This window comes from Argopecten irradians, chromosome 11, assembly GCF_041381155.1.
Source record: "Argopecten irradians isolate NY chromosome 11, Ai_NY, whole genome shotgun sequence".
NCBI classification, from domain to species: domain Eukaryota; kingdom Metazoa; phylum Mollusca; class Bivalvia; order Pectinida; family Pectinidae; genus Argopecten; species Argopecten irradians.
Window position 1 is genome coordinate 38,699,362 of NC_091144.1, and position 20,029 is coordinate 38,719,390.

The 20,029-nt window shown below is 36.3% G+C and overlaps 1 protein-coding gene across 4 annotated transcripts; it reads left to right on the forward strand.

The window, feature by feature from the left end:
- Positions 1–462: 462 nt before the first annotated feature.
- Positions 463–19,114, forward strand: LOC138335509 (uncharacterized). Of its 4 annotated transcripts, none has more exons than XM_069284628.1 (2): positions 463–551; positions 16,070–19,114. In XM_069284628.1, the coding sequence occupies exon 2, from the start codon at positions 16,072–16,074 to the stop codon at positions 17,608–17,610; it is 1,539 nt and encodes a 512-aa protein (XP_069140729.1). In that variant the 5' UTR covers positions 463–551; positions 16,070–16,071; the 3' UTR covers positions 17,611–19,114. The 4 variants fall into 4 exon arrangements, with proteins under 4 accessions (XP_069140729.1, XP_069140726.1, XP_069140727.1 ...); XM_069284625.1 differs by lacking the exon at positions 463–551 and adding an exon at positions 6,666–6,821; XM_069284626.1 differs by lacking the exon at positions 463–551 and adding an exon at positions 11,134–11,382.
- Positions 19,115–20,029: the final 915 nt, after the last annotated feature.

A 20,029-nucleotide genomic window follows, 5' to 3' on the forward strand; every position in this document is an offset into this window, starting at 1 on the left:
AGGTTATCGAACATACCCCGTCGAATATGTCTACCTACGTATATGCACTACTTTTCAATGTTTCTAAACAAATACAACAAGATGTTGAAGAAAAGTCGACGCCATAGAATTGTTTACTTTAAATCTACAATTCCGTTAATGAATTACCTAAACAAATAAAGATTTAAAATAAATAACCGGTTCTGTATTCGGATACTTTAACCATATTTGGTTAAATTTCTACCTGGGACCCATTCCGAGTGGTATCGATACTTTCCTGACCCCGATACAAAGTCTTATATCTTGGAAATGTCACTTTCAGCTCGTGTGTTAAGATTAAAGTTGCTTTTCAATGGTTGATGCGATAATCTCTATGCGTTGCTGGGATTTAGATAAATACTATTTTATATAGCTAGCACACGACATATTTGCCAGTTGTAAAGGGGGACATTGACATTTTTACCTATATACATTGTATATATACTACCGAGGACTTTTCAAGTCGTTATACTGTAATCAGGACTAGCCAAAACTACATTTCTCTGGGATGCTTTAAATCTAACAGAAGCACGGTAAGTAAATTTCTGTAAAACTATATTTCTATCATACTAATATGTATCCCATCCTTGATGCTCCAGGGGTTACTATCACTGACGTTTTATCCACAAATTAACTGTTTCTTCTGTTGTATCCAGTTTTACTATGAAATAGTCAGGGGTGGATATAAAGTCAATGATAGTAACCCATGGAGTATCGAGAATGTATGTATCCTATCCCTGTTAATGTTTGTCCCTGATACAAAAATGTAGGAATTATATATATAAGATTTTTATCTATCACGAATGTCTAAGTCTGGTGTTTGAGTTAGAGGAAACTCTGAGTCAATGACTTTTATCAGAATCCTTCTGATCTGATATATGCGCCTGTATCAGGGCACAGGCTTTTGACTCTATAGATATTCATTTTTTCTCTATATATGTTTGTAATATAATATTACACATATGCTGTAGAGAAAATATATATAGAGTCAAAAGCCTGTAGGCAAGGTTACTAGGTAAACAAAAAAAGTCTATGTCCGGTTAGAGGGTCAGGTGATACTCGGTCTACACCGGACGTTTTGTCTATCAGAAACTGAGGATACGCGGAGTACACTTATAGGCATCCTGTGAGAATGTCTAAGTTTGGACAGTGATCTCACATGAAATACGGAGAATACTGTGTTATCAGAATGTCTACATTGGCCATGATGTCGCAAGAAACTCGGAGTACACTGGGTATCTTGTCGGAATGTCTATGTTTGGCCAGTGATGTTACAGGAAACTCGGGCGACGATAAACGATGGGATACTTCTATAGAGTTATGTCTTTTCTGGGTTGCGTCAAAATGTCTAGGTATGGTGTTCGGTTCAGAGGAAACTCAGATAATGGGTACAATCGATTTATGGGTACGATCGATAAACTGTTGCATGTCATAACCAAATTGTGTTTCTTATCCGTCAAATTTGAGCAAAAACCTTACAAAATATCAGTCTCAAACCTTTATTGATTTCGGATGAAATGACAGCAGAGTTTAAGAAACAAATATTAATTAAATTCAGCATTCTTTAATCCGTTCAGGGCACACATGTGGACATTTGCTACAGTTGCTGTGAATAAGCTCCGATCTTCGGAAACCCTGGAGTCACCGCTGTAGTATCACAAACGATTGACTTTCCAACGATGTGGAGCACTGGTTCATGTATTTTGCTTTTTTTCCAAAGTGGGTTATGTTTTCAAAGTTCGTTGATTTTTCAAAGTGTGTTATATTTTTAAAGCTCTTTCTTTTTTCCAATATACTTTGTAAGTTATAACATAGTTCTCATACATGTAATTAGATCACAACTTTGAACGTGTGTACATCAACTCTGCCGAAACATAGGAGAGCTTATGGTTCAACAAGTGTATTAGAAGGCATAACTGCAGGTACTCGGTGGTTTTTTTTGTCAATAGAATGACCGATGCATAATTATTATGAATCTATTATAATAAAGTCGGAGCTTCATTTCGAAGAATTTCATGACAGATTGCAGATGTATTATTTGAACGAGTCGCGATCACATGGCAGAAACGATCGTAGAATGGTTGAGCGGATTTTAAATTGTGAGCTCATAATAAGATATGTGGATTAAACCCTGAAACGAACGCTAACTCTGACAGCCTTGTTAGCGCAGTGAGAAAAAATCGATTGCTGAATTATTTCTAACTTCACGCCACCGAAATTATCTTTTTTCAGTAATCTCTAGAAAACTATAAGGTTTGCTGAATTGAATTGTGGTAATCAAACGCAAAGTAAAGCACTGAATTTACGCAATGTATAATTCTTGTTTATCGAACGTATCTGTATTCATTTAATTGCACTGTATAGTGTAAATATTCATTTTATAATCTATGAATTGTTAGTATTGTAATTCTCAAAATGTTCGAAATTTTTGAGGGTGAATATCATCTATATTAAATGCTCTTCTTGTGCCGTCAGTACGAAAATTAAGGCACACATACATAACTTCACTGCACGCGTATTCATTTTTAAACACACAGCAAAAGCCGGATCTTACTATAACGTGTTTGTGTAAGTAAATAGTAAGTCCGTCATTGCGTATATCAGCATTCTTTTTATTGGAATACGATCATTCTATTTCAAAATGTATTTACATGAGCTATTTTTATCACACTTCTAAAACTAATTGCCGCTCATATGTAAGTCAGTATGCGATTTACAGAGTATATAAACGTGATCAGAAAAAAGGAGCAAAAGGAATCGGTAATGGTTAATATTTGGTTAAATGACACATAAATGTACATGTATATTTGTCTGTTTAACAGTATCATTCGGATCACAGTAGCACATCAAATAATTGGGAAGCCCAATAAGGACTGACAATGACCAAATAACTGAAGAGTGGGAAACAAATATCAACATACGAGAGTCTCACCAACACACGAGAGTCTCACAAACACACGAGATTCTCACCTACTCACGAGAGTTTCACCAAATACGAGTGTTTCACCAACACACGAGAGTCTCACAACACAGAGATTCTCACCAACACACAAGAGTCTCACCAACATACGAGATTCTCACACTACTCACACGAGAGTTTCACCAAATACGAGTGTTTCATCAACACACGAGGTCTCACCAACACACGAGAGTCTCACCACACACACGAGTGTCTCACCAACACACGAAAGTCTCACCAACACACGAGAGTCTCACCAACACACGAATCTCACACAAAGTCTCACAGACGAGATCTCTCACACAACACACGAGTGTCTCACCAACACACGAGGGTCTCTCACAATACACGAGAGTCTCACCAATACACGAGAGTCTCACCAACACACGAGAGTCTCACCAACACACGAGAGGGTCTCACCAACACACGAGAGTCTCACCAATACACGAGAGTCCTACAGAGAGTCACACTCGAGATTCTCATCTACTAACGAGAGTCTCACCATCACACACGAGAATCTCATCAACAAACGAAAGTATGTTCGCCAAATACTCTCACGCAGCATTATAAGCAAGTCAGATGCATTTGGAAAAATCTCTTAAAATGACAACAGTTTAACAGATATGATAAATATGCCTTTATAACATAAGAATAAATTGGCAAAATGTAAGGGACTTTATGGACCCCACAATTAATAACACCTGCATTTGATATTTGAACAACGCTACGGGTGGTATTAAGATTGTCTTAGTTCAACATTTCCCGAGGGTGGGGTGCCAGGTCGCGGTTAGTCCGAAGTTCCTCTGACCCCTTCACCAGACCTAGACATTATGACAGATGTATACTTGGTATAAACTAAATAATACATAAAACATATTTTACAATAACCAGATCTTTATATTGTTCCGGAATTAATCTTGATATAGGAAAATGATTAATTACCTCCTGTTACAAGCTACTGGCTTCGCTGTACGTATTTCATTCGGATCCAATGTCACGCCAATTCATGTCATAATCAATATCTATCCTACATGTACAAGGTAATTACAATTATACTGACTAATGTTCCTCCATAAAAGGGACAATTAGGTCCATGCACTTCAGTAATGTAGGAAACACGAGACGGTTATTGTGTATTGGGTATAGCCGGAGACTTAAGATTACTATAGAGTACGATAGGTTGTCCCGGGAAGCGGTGGCGATTTAGAAATGGTTTTAATAATGATTTGTAATTACTCAAGATCCGGAACGCAGGGACTTGGCACGTTACTAGAACCTATATTATAATATCTTAAGTTCAATCCATAGAATTCGTATTTTTTTTTTTTGGCTGAGGTACTGCTTATTTTGAAAAACTCCTGTCTTAGCGGAAAATCGAAATCAAATCGATAATCTATAATACTTGATTAATTGGACCACTTATATTATGTTTTCAAAAGAAAAAAAAAATACTAGAATTTAAACTCATGCTCTGCAATGTGAAAGGTCAATGAAGATGCTAAAAAGAAGGTAACCTCGGTTTTACGTTCATATATACCATTGGACAACTATTTGGTTAACTTTGATATAAAACGACAAATAAGGAACGAACGAATGGACGAATAATAAGTGTGAAAGAAGGAGAAGAAAGAAGGAAAGAAAGAAAGAAGAAGAAAGAAAGAAAGAAAGAAAGAAAGAAAGAAAGAAAGAAAGAACGCTTTTACATGTCACTACATTTGAGATTAAATGACAAAATAAGGAGCGAAGGAATAAATGAATAAGTGAAAGAAGAAAGAAAGAAAGAAAGAAAGCATCTACACAAATTTCACCAACGTTTGACTACCAGTCTACTTTTGGTCTATAATATACTATAATAACGGTGCATGCTCTTGTTAACACATACATGTAGTTGCCGGGAGAATCCGGAAACATACCAACAATGAAACATGAGAGAATCAATACCACTATTGTTGAGGTGGCCAGCTTCTCAAACGGTGCCTGAATAGACTGAAGAGTGTAGATATCGACTTTATGGGACAGTGAAATGAATCTGGAGATACATCCGTATTTGAATGCGTGTGGAAACTGGAGTTGAAAACATCTTTAGCAGGTGTTGAATTGATATCAGTCAGTCATCCTTGATACCCCAGGGGTTGATTTCACTATCGTTATACAGTCTGCGACTTTAAGCACTAGTCCAATTCCCATGACTAGTAATTTTACAGCCGGACTAGTGCCAATTGTAATGAACTAGTCCGATTGGACTAGTGGCTCCCCATATCATTAAATGCTACATTTACAGAAGCGGTCGTCAACTGCTCTTTTCAGCACATTGTGAGTACATTCTTTATGAGATAATTTCAGTCCGGATGACTAGCAGTGAAAAAAATTAGCGTCACAGAATGCGTTATAACGACTGTGATAGTAACCCCTTGAAAAACTAATTATTGTTAATAACTTATTCTCAATATAAATATATTTCTATTATATTTCTAAAACTGTATATATAGCTAATCTCCATGTTCTATATATAGCTAATCTCCATGGAACTGATAACTTATCTACTTAAAAATTGTTTCACTGCGTATGTCATTCTTGATACCCCAGGGGTTACTTTCACTGTCTTTAACAACTACTTATTATTGATAACTAATTCTTAGTGTAAATCGATTGCTATTATATTTAATTGTATTTCATTGCCAGCCTCACTTCTTCCTCTATAGCTCTTCCCTGTGGGTCCAACCTTTCTTAGTGTTAACTGTAGGTCGGTGATTTATTCTATGGAAGCTCCGAGTTTTTAGCACCATCCAAATCTGAATCAGACACCTTACGACCTTTAATTAGTTTTTGTCAATATAATGTTATCAGATGCAATCAAAAATATTTGGAAGCGATAACAATTTTGCAAACAATGGAATCATTTGTCCATCGGGAATATTCGAGATTTGCCGTAAACGCAAAAAAAATCCTTCACTTATCGGCAGATTCCGTACCTGCAACACACATTATACCGGAATCAGCCGAAGTTATCCGAACTGAAAAAATCCGTTCACGGAAAGTGTCGAAAATTCGGTATTGTATCATCCAAATTAACAATATACTAATTAGATACGCAATGTCATTTATTTTTATGAATTTGATATTTCATATAAGGTGATACGTGCGGATCAGTTTGTTAGCGGATACACCATTGTAACGGTGTATAGTGGTATCTAATACTTTACTACAATGCCGATCGTCTGCTTTATTATAAATATATACATAGTATCCTAATCCAGGCATTGTAAATTAATTACCGTCCAGGGCTTAGTTATTGTAAAGGTCATTGTATAAAACTAATCCGGATACACTATATATCATAATATATAGCAAGCTTAACTAAAAAATATAACTTCAACTACACAAATAAAGAATAAAATCTCAAAATAAAACATAGCTAAATAAATTTCATTAAAAATTAATACAATTTCATATTTCATAATTTTACAGTCAAGTTTAATGATTTATTTTGATCTTCAGAATGACCTGATATTGATTGAAGTTGACAAGACATTTGTTGAGATAGACTTTAAGGTGTTAACTAGGCTTGTTCAACATATGCCAGAACCTCAAATAAAACCCCCCATAGACAGATATTGTTGTGTTAGCAATTCCTAATCTTATATACCTATATATTAATATCGCTATCTTCACATACGGAGACCACATGTTCACGCCAACGAGTCTATAGGTGTAAGACGTCGATAATGAAACAAACATTTAATGGTGTTTTAATTATGCATTACGATGTTGATTTCGTCACGTGAAAGTGTTTGTTGCATCCCGATGGAGAAACAGATTCTTCAACTCGTGCTTCGGCCAGAAGGTAATGTGAAAGTAGACTAATTATTGTGGAATGATATGAAATATATTTTTCTTGTGTGTTTCTCTGTCTAAAATCTGGGTCGTGACTTTATAAGCGCCGCGGGAAATCAGTCCGATACTTGTCGTAGCTCGGTGCTTTTTCTCCGAGTACTCTGATTAACCATCTTCTTTTTCAATATTGTACGCCATGAGATGAACAGTATGTAATCCCACACTCTTGTCCTGAATATGTTCTATATAATTTGGTTGTTTTGATAAATGAACATTAACAAGGATAGCTAGGATAGGATATAGGATATTTTAGGACGGCCTCTCGTGTGTGTTGTGTGTTGCGTGTATGACGTGATAGCGTGTTTTGGGAGACTGCGGTATGTTCATGTTGTGACTTTTTGTAATAATGGAATTTTTGTCCCTTTGTATAAAGACAAATTATGAACATGCGGTAGAGTCAGGACCAAAGAATGGTTCTGCTATGGCGAATGGCACTCCAGCTATACGTTAAAATGTATCTGCCAACATGTATCTCAAATTGAAGAATATTCTTCACCAAAATTATCTCTGAGAATTTCTAAACTTTATGTCATATCTAGATGATATGGTCAAACCAGAAACTGATCTGTCAGATTGTCTAAACTCTTGGGTCAAAGGACATTTATTTGTCAGTGTCTAAATCTGGTGTCAGGGTCAGAAGAAATCCAGACTAGAACATAGGTTTGTCTATCAGAATGTCTAAGTCTGGTGCCAGGGTTTGAGGAAACCAAGACTAGAACATAGGTCTGTCTATCAGAATGTCTTAGTCTGGTATTAAGGCGAGAGGAAACTCGGGCTACATCAGATAAATATTTGTCAGAATGTCTAAGTCTGGTATCGGGGTAAAAGGAGACTAGGACACCTTTTCACATCTACACAAGCCTTATGTAACGCACAGGGACCTGGTACGAATTTCTGACAAACAGTATATAATGAGTGTATTAAAGATACTATCATATTTATATATGTACTGTTGGAGAGAACTTCGTGTCAGGCCCCTGTGCTTCAACGCAAAGCAATACGAAGCTGCAATTCCTTGTTAGAATGTCACAGAAAAGCTTAGGGAGACGTGAACGCACTCGAATAACGATTTTACAAGTTACCTTAATACGGAAACAATTAGTAAAAGTTTGCAAACAGCAAATAAGTTTTTGAATGCCTCTATATTTAATAAAGACAGGATTTTATTAAATTTCTCGTTTTTATTTTGAACTATTAGATTTATTTCTACATTCAAACTGAATGAAAATGCTCCTACTGCAATTTGAAAGTATTCGCACCTGTAGGCTTGTCATTCATAAGCTACCTTCTCAAGTTACAAAAGTAATTATAAACATATTATCTTGTGTGGTATGGACTAAATATTGACGTTCTAGAAAGCTAAAGTATTCGAATTTCAATTCCGTTTTATACCCGAAATGATTTAAAAAGATCATGTATTATGCTGAAATTGGAATGAAAATGTGGTGATCTAAAGCAAAATGCTTCTCGTGTAGTCGACTGCCGGGAAAGTAAATGAAAAATAGAATTAATTGAAATAAAATGTAGTTCATTTTAACTCCAAATGTGATTACTTAGACAAGTTATCAAAATGGAAGATTTCCCTTTTGTAGAAATCCCCATTACTAGTATTAATTAACCTATATTTTAATTCTATTTTGTTACTTGGTAATAAGATAAATTACAGTTTTAAATGTTCTAATCAAGGAATATCTTCTAATTAGGGAGTTTAATACAAATTACTCGTGAAACTGATTCGTATGTTAATTTCATATCACATGAACTGGCATCTTTACGGACGCCTAAATTAAATAACATTAAGTATACGTAAATCTGTAAAGCGATTTGCGAAATCAGGTTGTCAAAACCATGCACAGGGACCTAAGAAATATAGTTACAGTTTATATATATTTGGACCCACCGGAGTGTCCATAGACCATTTACACAGGTTTTAGAGGTCTAGATAAAAAAATTGGCAAAAATCATTCTCTACATGTTGTATATAGAGACTACTAAAATCAGTATAAATGGTCTTTATTCACTCTGATGTTTTAAAATATACACAATACATGTATATGAATGTGTAAACTGTTTCTACTTCCCATGACCCTGTGGTCAAACGGTGCCTACTGAAGAGGTTCAAACATGGTTTTCATACCAGTGCCAGTGTATATCCAATTCGTGTCTATGTTGCGTGTAATTGGTTTAATTAATTAATAACGACAATTAAGTCCAATTCATTTGAAAACTTACACTAAATTGCACTAAAATACTAATCTCACAATTTTGAAATGTACTTATGCAGGCAGTAAAATGAATTTTGTGTGACGCGAGTGTTTCTTATTCTATTTTATATAAATAAAAATGACTGTACACTCCATGCAGTAGATTTATTGGGGGAAAAGCAAAATGATTAAGTTGCACACAAGAATAGCTTTATTAAATTCGTCCAGACCAAAATGAGCTATAGCCACGTCAATTGGTACGATTAACTTTCTGTTAAAATCAAAATTGAAATTCTCTTGATAAAAGACTCATTGTTAAAATAGCGATATTAAATCACCTAGATGACCCACTGATTAGACTACTGATAATGTATTTTGGGAAATAAAGTTTTTGTTATATATATTTTGAATTTTACAGACTAGTTTTACCTGCATGTTACATGTGTTGTGGGCATTCATCTTTGGCTGCATCATATTGCCCTGCACAACCGACACAGTTATAAAAGTATGGTAAACTTACCCGTCTGTTTCACGATAATTGCTCTTTAAAATATTCATTCATTTCCCTCGATTGTACGAAAGGGAAAAACTGATCGAAAGTATCATAAAACAATGATATTCATTAATTATCACAATGAAAACATCTAAAAAGATAATTTTGATCAATTAAATAGGTTTGAAGTATAACGCGAAGCTAACATGGTTTTGAATAACATGTAAAAAGAAAACAATTTTGTTTACCTGAACTACAAATAAAAAATGGATATAAACCTTAAAAATAAAAAGTTTATGTAGTTCTTGTTCTGTCTGCATTCTGTCAGTAAGCTTTGTCCCCGGCATAAAAAAATAATAAAATAATAAATAGATAAATAGATTGATAAATAAATAAATTGACATATAATAACTAAATAAATCATAATTCATAAATAAATAAAAAATAAAATAAAATAAGTAAATAAATAAAGGAAAATAAATAAACATATCTAGAATTAATTCCCTGTAATAAATTGAAATTACAATGTACTCCAAAATGTTTAACATATGGTATATTTTTTAGATTTATTATTAAAGCCAATGAAACTTTTAAATACTCCACCATTCATACATTTACCATACTATATACAAGTGACATAGAAATAAATCTACGTGTTATGAACTTTGTCATGCCCTGTGTATTAACACTAAATGGCAATGTTCTTTAAAGGCTTCACTTTAAATAACAAGATCACTTTTATCTCCAACAATATGAACACATATTTATGGAGGTTTTAAACACTGCATGGTACCCTATACACTCGGAGTCTCAAAACTCTCTAATTCCTGACACTGTGTAAGTATTAAGAAGTGGTCGAAAAATTAAAGCATAAACGATTCCCGATAGTGATAAAACATCATATTGCGTGCTGGCGCATTCGAAGTAGACTGGTCACCTTCCTTGGTACAAATTCTCTCCTTTAGGATGCGCTCATAAATATTTGTATTTTTTGAAGCGAAGCCTATGGTGGAGAGTAGAAAAACTACGGCAGGCAATTCAGTTTAGTATTCGAAGCATCAAGCCTCTGGTTAAAGGAAACAAAATCTCCTTCAATGAGTTCTTTTTAATTATGTGTTATGCAACCCGGCCCAAGTTTCATTAATGTTCAATAATTATAAGGGAAATCTTTAACTAAAAAGTCCCTATAGAAGCATTGCAAAAGTGATGGGGAAACTTAAAAATCAAGAATCTTTTCTAAATTCTGTAATACTTTTCAGTGATTAAATTTAAAACCAAGAAGTATCCATATCAACTGGGACCTGTTACCTGAATATCACTATTGACATGTTGGTCATTTCAATAAAATGACGATTTATGTACCTCAGAAAACCAATATCGACCTCAGTCTCCAGTTTCGATCAATATTTTTGTATTTCGATTCATCATATCGACAGGAACAAATTACCATATGTCACGCACCAACGGCCGTACCTGCTCGTTCTATAAAATATAGCTACACTACTCTACCACAGTGTGATGTGTGTATTGAGTTTGCGTTGTAATACATCGATGACGGACTCGCTTCGTCCAGTCACTCCCGGGAATCTGACACGTGAGGAACTGTAACCGACATCTCGACATCGCCATACATGTGTTTCAGTGGCTGAGAAAATCAAAATATACGTGCTCATTTGTAGATTGGATATTAATTAATATAAATCTTACCATGTGACAACTTTACAGAATTGTGTTAAATATTCCAACGTAAAATCATGGTGATATGCATCAGTACAAATTATATTTACCAGCTACCGACATTTACCGTGAGAAAGGTAGGTTGTATACCTGTCGTACACCTGTAATTAGAGTTAGTAATTACCGTAAACAAAGCTGTTTGTGCTTAATTAATATCGCCCAAGCATCAATGATGTTTTGTTGATGCTGGGAATGTTTTCTGTACCGCCGTGGGAACTAGTCGTTTATTATTAGTCTCTGTGTGTGTCTAAGTCTGGTGCAAGGCTTGGAGGAAATTCGGGAACCACGTCAATTATCTGTATTTTGAACAGATTGATGAATTATTTACAGGTCGCTATCCATCATTGTCGATCTGTCACAAATCCAATTGTAGTTTAAACATGTTGAGTTCTGCATGGAGTTGTGAAGAAGCTGATTCAGGTATTCATGTACTGTAAGTATTTATTGATACCTCGCATTGTGCTGAAGTACAAGGACCATGCTTAGCATATAAATACATTTGTGTTGTAAAATTGTCACAATGGCATATTTGAGTGAATAATCCGAAGCCTGTAAGTTATATATATACAAATGTGTGGTGTTACATGTATATATATATGCATTTATTTTGTTGTCAATTGCTAAATGAAATGTCTATCATTGACGAAATATTACAATCGTAAGGGGTCATAACGTACGACACCAAATACTTTAACAGAAACTCTTAAGATGTCAAATGTTGAAATGTAACTCGAGTTTCCTTTGACCAAGACACCAAGACTTTCTGACTAAATGATGTAACATGATTTTCCTCCAGTCCTGGTACCAGATTTAGACATTCTGATGGACATTTGTTCTGTCATCCTCGATTTCCAAGGAGTTACTATCACTGTCGTTATACCCGCAAAAGGATGTAGCTCCGACACCTGATACTGGACACTGGTCCCGTGTATTCCGAGTTTCCTCTAGCCCCGACACCAAAATAAGACATTCTGACCCGATATAAATTGTTTTTGTGTCTGACCAGAATCAACAAGATATATCAGAAGTGCCTGGTCATATTACATTCTAGATTTGTTGGACGTTACAGAGTAAAATCTGCCTTAACAATCACCTCTGTATAAAGACCACCTGCTTAATAAGACCACTTTTCTATGGTGCCAAGTGATGATTTTCTACACAATTCAACCTGTGTATAAAGACCAACTGACTCTAAAGACAATTTATCCTCTTTCAATTGGGTGGTCTTTATAGACAGGTTTGACAGTAATTGACATCCGAGTTTCTGGCAGCATCCCACTGGAGGATGTCCTTTCGAATTGTCCAATCAAATTACTGCTTCTACAATTTAAGGTACTTGACGCAACTTGAAGAACAACGCTTGTATGCTGTCAATTCGTTCCAATGAAAACGAATACAGAGGCATGTAAGAAACATCTCAGAAATTTCCGGCGATCTCCGGCAATTCCCGATGATTGCCGGAGTTTTCTCTGAGATGTATCGATAGGCATATGAACCACACGGAGTACAGTGAGTATAAAGGTCCAAAGAACATGACCCCATATGGGATGTTGTCAGATCCTTTATGGAACGGAATGAGAATAATGATCTGTATTATAATAAGATTGATATATTATTATAATCATCATTATAATCATCATTATATCATGTCTATAGATGTGTATGGACAGGTTTAAGTATGTAAATTGTAACTAGCCCACAGGCCCCTGTTTCAAGGGTTGAGCACAGGCGTTTGACTCTATAAATATTTTATCATTATTAGACATATTGCAAATAGATATATATATATATATATGAAACAACACAGATGCGCGAACACAGATGCGCGATGTACCAACGTGGAATCAAAGCTCCCCTAAACCACAGGGGTTCGTTTCTAATATAAGTATAATTACACTGATACTTATATTAGAAACGAACCCCTGTGCCTAAACCCTTATTGGCCTGCTTTGATTCATATGTAGAGAAAAATAGCTATGGAGTCAAACGCCTGTGTTGGGAGTAAACTCGGGCTACCTTTTCCAGTATATACTTTGTTATTCATTGTTCCTAAACAGGAGAAGGAACCGTACTTGGAATGCTATTTAAGGGCACAATACAGTATCTTACGAGGACAAAACCAGTTGTTGAAACGAATTGTCACAATAACCCTTCTCGTACGTGCTATTGACAGTTTTTACGTGGAAGCCCGGTAGATAGTGACACCGATGCCCTTTTGTGGATGTTTTCAGGTTTATTTACATTAGTTGGTAGGAGGGGAGGGGAGGGGGTCGGTACGCTTTATAATAAATGTGACAATGTTGACACAAACGAAGATCTCTCATTGTTTTATGACGGTGTAAACATTTGGCGTAGTTTACATACCATTTAAATTGATATATATATATGTGTCCGGAATTCAGTTGATATACCAGAAGTTGCTATCCTTACTGGTCTCATATGGAATGTTTTGATGGAATAATTAAGGAATGGACGATATCAATATGTCCGGTAATATAGCTATCAGCAACTAAATGTGAAGGTCTCGCTTCAAATATCGCGGTTTACACATTGATAAAACCATCAAACAATTCTATTTCATTGTTTGTTGAATTTTCTCCCAACATGCCAACCAAGAGTACAAAAGTTACAGTCAAACCTACATATAATGGACATCAAAAAGGACATAGCAAAAAATGTTTTTGACAAGTGACCTTATAATCAATCAGTAAATTGCACCAAATAGGCTTGATGAATTTGTCCTTTACAAACAGGTGTCCTTGATATAGAGGTGTCCTTTATAGACAGGTGTCCTTTATATAGAGGTGTCCTTTATAGACAGGTGTCCTTTATATAGAAGTGTCCTTTTATATAGAGGTGTCCTTTTATAGAAGGTGTCCTTTATATAGAAGTGTCCTTTATATAGAGATGTCCTTTATAGACATGCGTCCTTTATATAGAGGTGTCCTTTATAGAAGATGTCCTTTATATAGAAGTGCGTCCTTTTATATAGAGATGTCCTTTTATAGACATGCGTCCTTTATATAGAGGTGTCCTTTATAGATTTATAGAGTGTGTCCTTTATATAAAGGTCCTTTATAGATTTATAGAGGTGTCCCTTATATAAAGTTGTCCTTTATAGACAGGTGTCCTTTATATAGAGGTGTCCTTTATAGATTTATAGAGGTGTTCCTTATATAAAGTTATCCTTTATAGACAGGTGTCCTTTATATAGAGGTGTCCTTTATATAGAGGTGTCCTTTATAGATTTATAGAGGTGTTCCTTATATATCTTTATATAGAGGTGTCCTTTATATACAGGTGTCCTTTATATAGAGGTGTCCTTTATAGATTTATAGAGGTGTCCCTTATATAAAGTTGTCCTTTATAGACAGGTGTCCTTTATATAAAGTTGTCCTTTATAGACATGTGTCCTTTATAGATTTATAGAGGTGTCCCTTATATAAAGTTGTCCTTTATAGACAGGTGTCCTTTATATAGAGGGGTCCTTTTTATAGATTTATAGAGGTGTCCTTATATAAAGTTATCCTTATAGACAGGTGTCCTTTATAGATTTATAAGGTGTCCCTTATATAGTCTTTATAGGTGTCCTTTTTAGGTCCTTTATAGATTTATAGAGGTGTCCTTTATATAAGTTGTCCTTTATAGACAGGTGTCCTTTATATAGAGGTGTCCTTTATATAGAGATGTCCTTTATAGATTTATAGAGGTGTTCCTTATATAAAGTTATCCTTTATAGACAGGTGTCATTTACAAAAAGGTATCCTTTAAATAGAGGTGTCCATTACGGATTGGTGTCCTTTATACAGAGGTTACTTTATAGACAGGTGTCCTTTAAATAGAGGTGTCTTTAATATAGAGGTGAACTGTCTACAAAGCTAGATTCCAAAACATATAGATCACTTAAATAGGGAGGGTTTATTGTACTCCGATTCTCTCCCCTCCCTCTCACCACGCACTCAGCTAAACTCTTATAGTCTTGAATTGATGCTTGCTGCCTAACTCCCCGAACAGATATGTATTGACATTGTCCTTTTAAAGTGAACATTTAAATTGTGCTCAAGTGCTAAAGGGGGAATAATAAAAGTCGTAATTTTTATTATTAGAAGTGGTTTTGTCAACACACCAATCCTGAATCAAAATAGTAACATTTATTTTTTAAAATACTAAACAAATATTGGTATATAATTGACGCTATTTAAGAACTACAAAGTGTAGCTCCGTGAAAAAGGGGAAACCGTCAAATATTTATCTAAGTAAAATAGTCGGCGTATCATGGTCAGTCTGTTGATATAGTAATTCGATAAATCACAGCTATATGTTAGTATATACCCAGTGGATAACAAACATTTTTATGTGTATTGGCACACATTCTTTTAAAGGATAACGTGCCATAGAGTTTTTTCAAATGCAATTTGCTTTGTGGAGTTCCTAACGTTCTCTTAATTAGAAAACAAACAGGAGAAACCTGGTTTGTTTGGCGTCCTTTAATTATTGAACTAAATTGGTGGATTACATTGTCAATATAGGTACAAAAACCCAAAAGTGACCATGCACAGGGACTTGGCAAGGATACCATAATGCATATATATATATTCACCTTTGGTTGGAAATGCGTGCCAAGTCCCTGTGAAAGTGACAAAACGATCGAGATTTCGACCGAGTCTACAAAACACCCTGACCGTGGTTTATCATATTTAAAATTTGGCTTATATTCCATTTCAAGCCACAATTTTATAATTTATTTTTTGTTTTTATTTACAGATATGACTACTTGGTCATTATGGCAGAAGATGCCGCCAAGATATCAGCTGACGACCCGCAGTCCGCTCGAGTCAGAGGAAACGGAAGTTTTCATAGACGACCGACCGCGCACGCCCAGAACGCCAAGACCTATGACTTCCCCAAGGATGCAAGGGGACACAACTCCCCGACCAACGCCGAGGGCTTATATCGCCGGAAGTCCGCGTCAAGGAGAGGCTCGAACTACAAATCATCCAAATATGCGTCGTCCGTTATTTCCTGGGCGTAAGTCGAGTTATATCGATCACATCAAGACGCAAAAGCGGGTTAATTCCGCCAGGATCAAAATGGCGACGAACCCATCTGCTACTGAACGACCTAAACAGCGGGCTAAAACCGCCCCGATAAATAGCCCAAGGGGTTCTGAAGTATGTCATGGTTCTAGGACGGAATCGATCTCACAGCAGCAAAACAGGGGCATTTCCGGGAGTTTAAAGACGGAAAGTACTGGGGAACTCTCAACGAAAATAGACTTGTCCGCGGATGTGATTGGGTTAGAGGATGATCGGTCTTCATCAGGTACATCCGGGTACTCCCAGAGGGAAATCCCTCCAAGAAAATTCATTGTACGGGAAACGGAGGAAGGAACATTATATATAGACAATGGGAAAGTGGTGTTTTTCCGGAAACCGCGTAAGAATGGAACTGATTTGATGAAAGTTAATGTCTCCGGTGCGTCAGAAAAGGGAGGTTTCCTGGCCAGTATTCGGCGTGAATATCTCAATAAGCCGCGATATCTTGCAAATACAACGAAAAAGCACGGTGGTAGAACGTCAGCGAGCGAGGATCGATTGATTCAACGGGAAAGACTGACGTATAATCAGAAAGTTGGACATATTCTTGATTACTACTCTAGTGATGACGAGGACCAGATTTCTATGGATGACCTATCGCGCTACACCAAAAGTCCGAAATCGTGGAGAAATACTCCAAACACAAGAGAGTTATCTCCCCGTGTAAGGAAGATTTATCTTGACGAGAATCCTCGCCGGGATCGTCGACATACGTCACATCAGTATGACGTTATGGATGATCCAAGTACATATCTAAAACTGACAAGCCAATCAAAATTGCACGACCGGAAGTTTTTTCTGCGCACGCCTGGATTCCAAATGCTTGTTCCGGGTGCGCAAGGAATCACAGCGGCAAATTTCGAGAAAAACTGTAAATGTGGCATGTGCCGGATAGAAATGCAGATATCCTTGCTGGCTCAACTAGGGATACCTTTTCCGGTTGAAGAGCAGTTTGTTGATGAAAATTTTGTGAGGCCAACGCCATCAAAACAAACAGACCCAGACATACAAACTGAAACTAAAACTCCACAGACAGAAATAAAAAATGAAGTGACAAAACCCCAAACTTCAACCGTACCGGAAGTACCGAGTCGACCGGAACAAGTACTGACAATCACTTTACCGGAAATGACGTCTGAAAGAGAAGCAACGGATGTGTCGGCACGAGAATCGGCACGAGAAACTTATCGAAGCGTTCCGGGGGACTGATGACATGTAATTGGGTGTTATCCTGTATTGTTACAACATCCAATGTATTCGCTTAAGCTCGGCTGTTTTCGTAAACATTTCTCGAAGAGATACGGATTCAGCCGATTACCACCGATTGATTTTTCTGCTTTCCAGTATGTTTCTCATGCGAAGAAAGTGTTGCTAAGTTGCTCATCAATACAAAAGTCGGTGTTTTCGTCATAGCTCATGTCTTACCAGAAACATTTATGATATTCGTGTATACAGACGTTATATGAACTAAGTATATTTTATTTTAGCTATTTAAGCAACAAATAGATATTGAAGTGAGCGAGAATTTTGTCAAAAACATTACTGATTTATATATTGAGGTTAATTAACGGTTCACTGATCTATGAAGATACCAAGACGATGATTTGTATATTAGCTGTTCCTGAAATACTCGCCGATAGTTTTTACCGAACCATTATTTTATACTTTTTGTGTAATATTATGCTACATTTTTACGGGACTTTTATTAATGAAAACAATGAGGGAAATGGTTTCCATGAGCGATTTAAAAAATTGTCACTGTCATATATCAACAATGATAAAATTTTATTCCGTTCGATAACTTAATTTCTCTTGGTGTACCATTAAGTATAGTCTCAGTCAACCAGACTCTTGTTGGCTTAGCAAGCTACGCCAGACAGAGACCACATAGTATCAAGCTTCTGGTTGAACGAGACTACATAAAGAAATATAGCAAAATTTCGGAAAGAATTCCGGCAATCTTCGAATTGAAGAAACCGAAACTTCTCCGAAATGTTGCGATTGCATCAAGGAACGTGCTTGCTGATGAAAATTAATTCTTCAGTTATATTAATCAAGGTCATCATTTCGAAAAATATAAATTGCATTTCCTGCGTCGAAATCAAATTTCATTTACCATGACTTTCAAAGTGTTTTGATTAAACTTCATTGCAATGTTTTGAACTGCTGTGCAAACGACACATCATCCACTGCCTTGACATATTCTTGTTCATGTGAATGATTTTAATATTTCTTTACTTCTTAAATTACTGTAATGTTTTCTTTATTAAACCCAAAGTTGGCTTCATCGCAAATTTCATGATTGAACTTGAATATAGTTCCGAGAATATCTGTTTAATTTTTCTAGAATTCTGTTCATGCGATAATTAGACAAAAGCCAGTTTTAATGTGTTATGACTAGACTATTTTAGACGTATTATTCATATTTTGTTTACAATATACAGTGGACCCCCGGTAATCCGGACGTCGGTAGTCCGGAAAACTCAGTCCGGACAAAAATGGAAGGAAACGAATAACCATAATGTTACAGAACAGACTTTTAAAGTAACAGACTAAGAACATAGAATTCGTCAGTCCGAAAAATTCGTAATCCGGACGATTTAGGCCAGGATCGAAGGTGTCCGGATTACCGAGGGTTTATTATACATAACGTTGAAGAAGATAAAATTGCAATTAGCACGCAAGTCTGAGAGAATTAAATAATTCAATTTTCTTTTGGCGTTTCTTTTAAGTATGTTATTGAAACCACACGAATCTTGAGATGATTTGTTACAATTAATATTTATTTAGACCACCAGTGTTTCCGTAGAGTTAGCGTAAAGATGTTGGTGGACAGTTTACACCGCCAATCTGACTCTAACCATCGAAGAAAAACGGGAAGTTTTCGGGCTTCAGTCAAAATTGGTGTATAAACAGCGTGACAATGGATGGATTCTAAAGATGAGGCTTAACTGCCGCTGCGACTTTCCAGATGAGTGGATCCACCAACACCTACAGTCTACAAACTGTAGTCGTCTGTCGTGTCCGAGACGTAACACAGTCACCTCAACCTGGACATCGGCACTGGAGACATGTAGTACAGGTCTGTACGTCTCCAGACAGATGCGTCACTGTTGGTGCTTTAGGCTGACGCTAAGGACGGTAGTGTCATGACACTGGCGAAGCAGACGACAATCCGGACCTTACGACGGTTGATCCTGTTCACCAAGAGGTGGTTATGGATATGACAGAGGCGTCAACGTCATGGTGTCGTTCGGAGAGTGATGTGGTCGCTGTCATTCCGGTAAATAAATCGTCTATCAATGTCCCGCAGAAACAACCCCCAACGAATGGATATAGATCGGTCAGTCCTAATCCGTCTCCCAATAGTCTCGACAACCTGGACCAGCTCACAAGGATCTTCTTCACAAGGACGTTTTAGAGGTCTAGATCAAAAACCGATAAAAATCATATTCTACATGGTACTACTTGTATATAGTACCCTGTAGAATATGATTTTCATCATTTTTGATCTAGACCTCTAACACGTCTAAAAATGGTCTTAGGGTACACTGTTGGGTCCATAATCTGTAACTAATTCTCAGATCCCTGTGGACCAGCTGCCAAAGACTGCTCCGGCATTCACTCC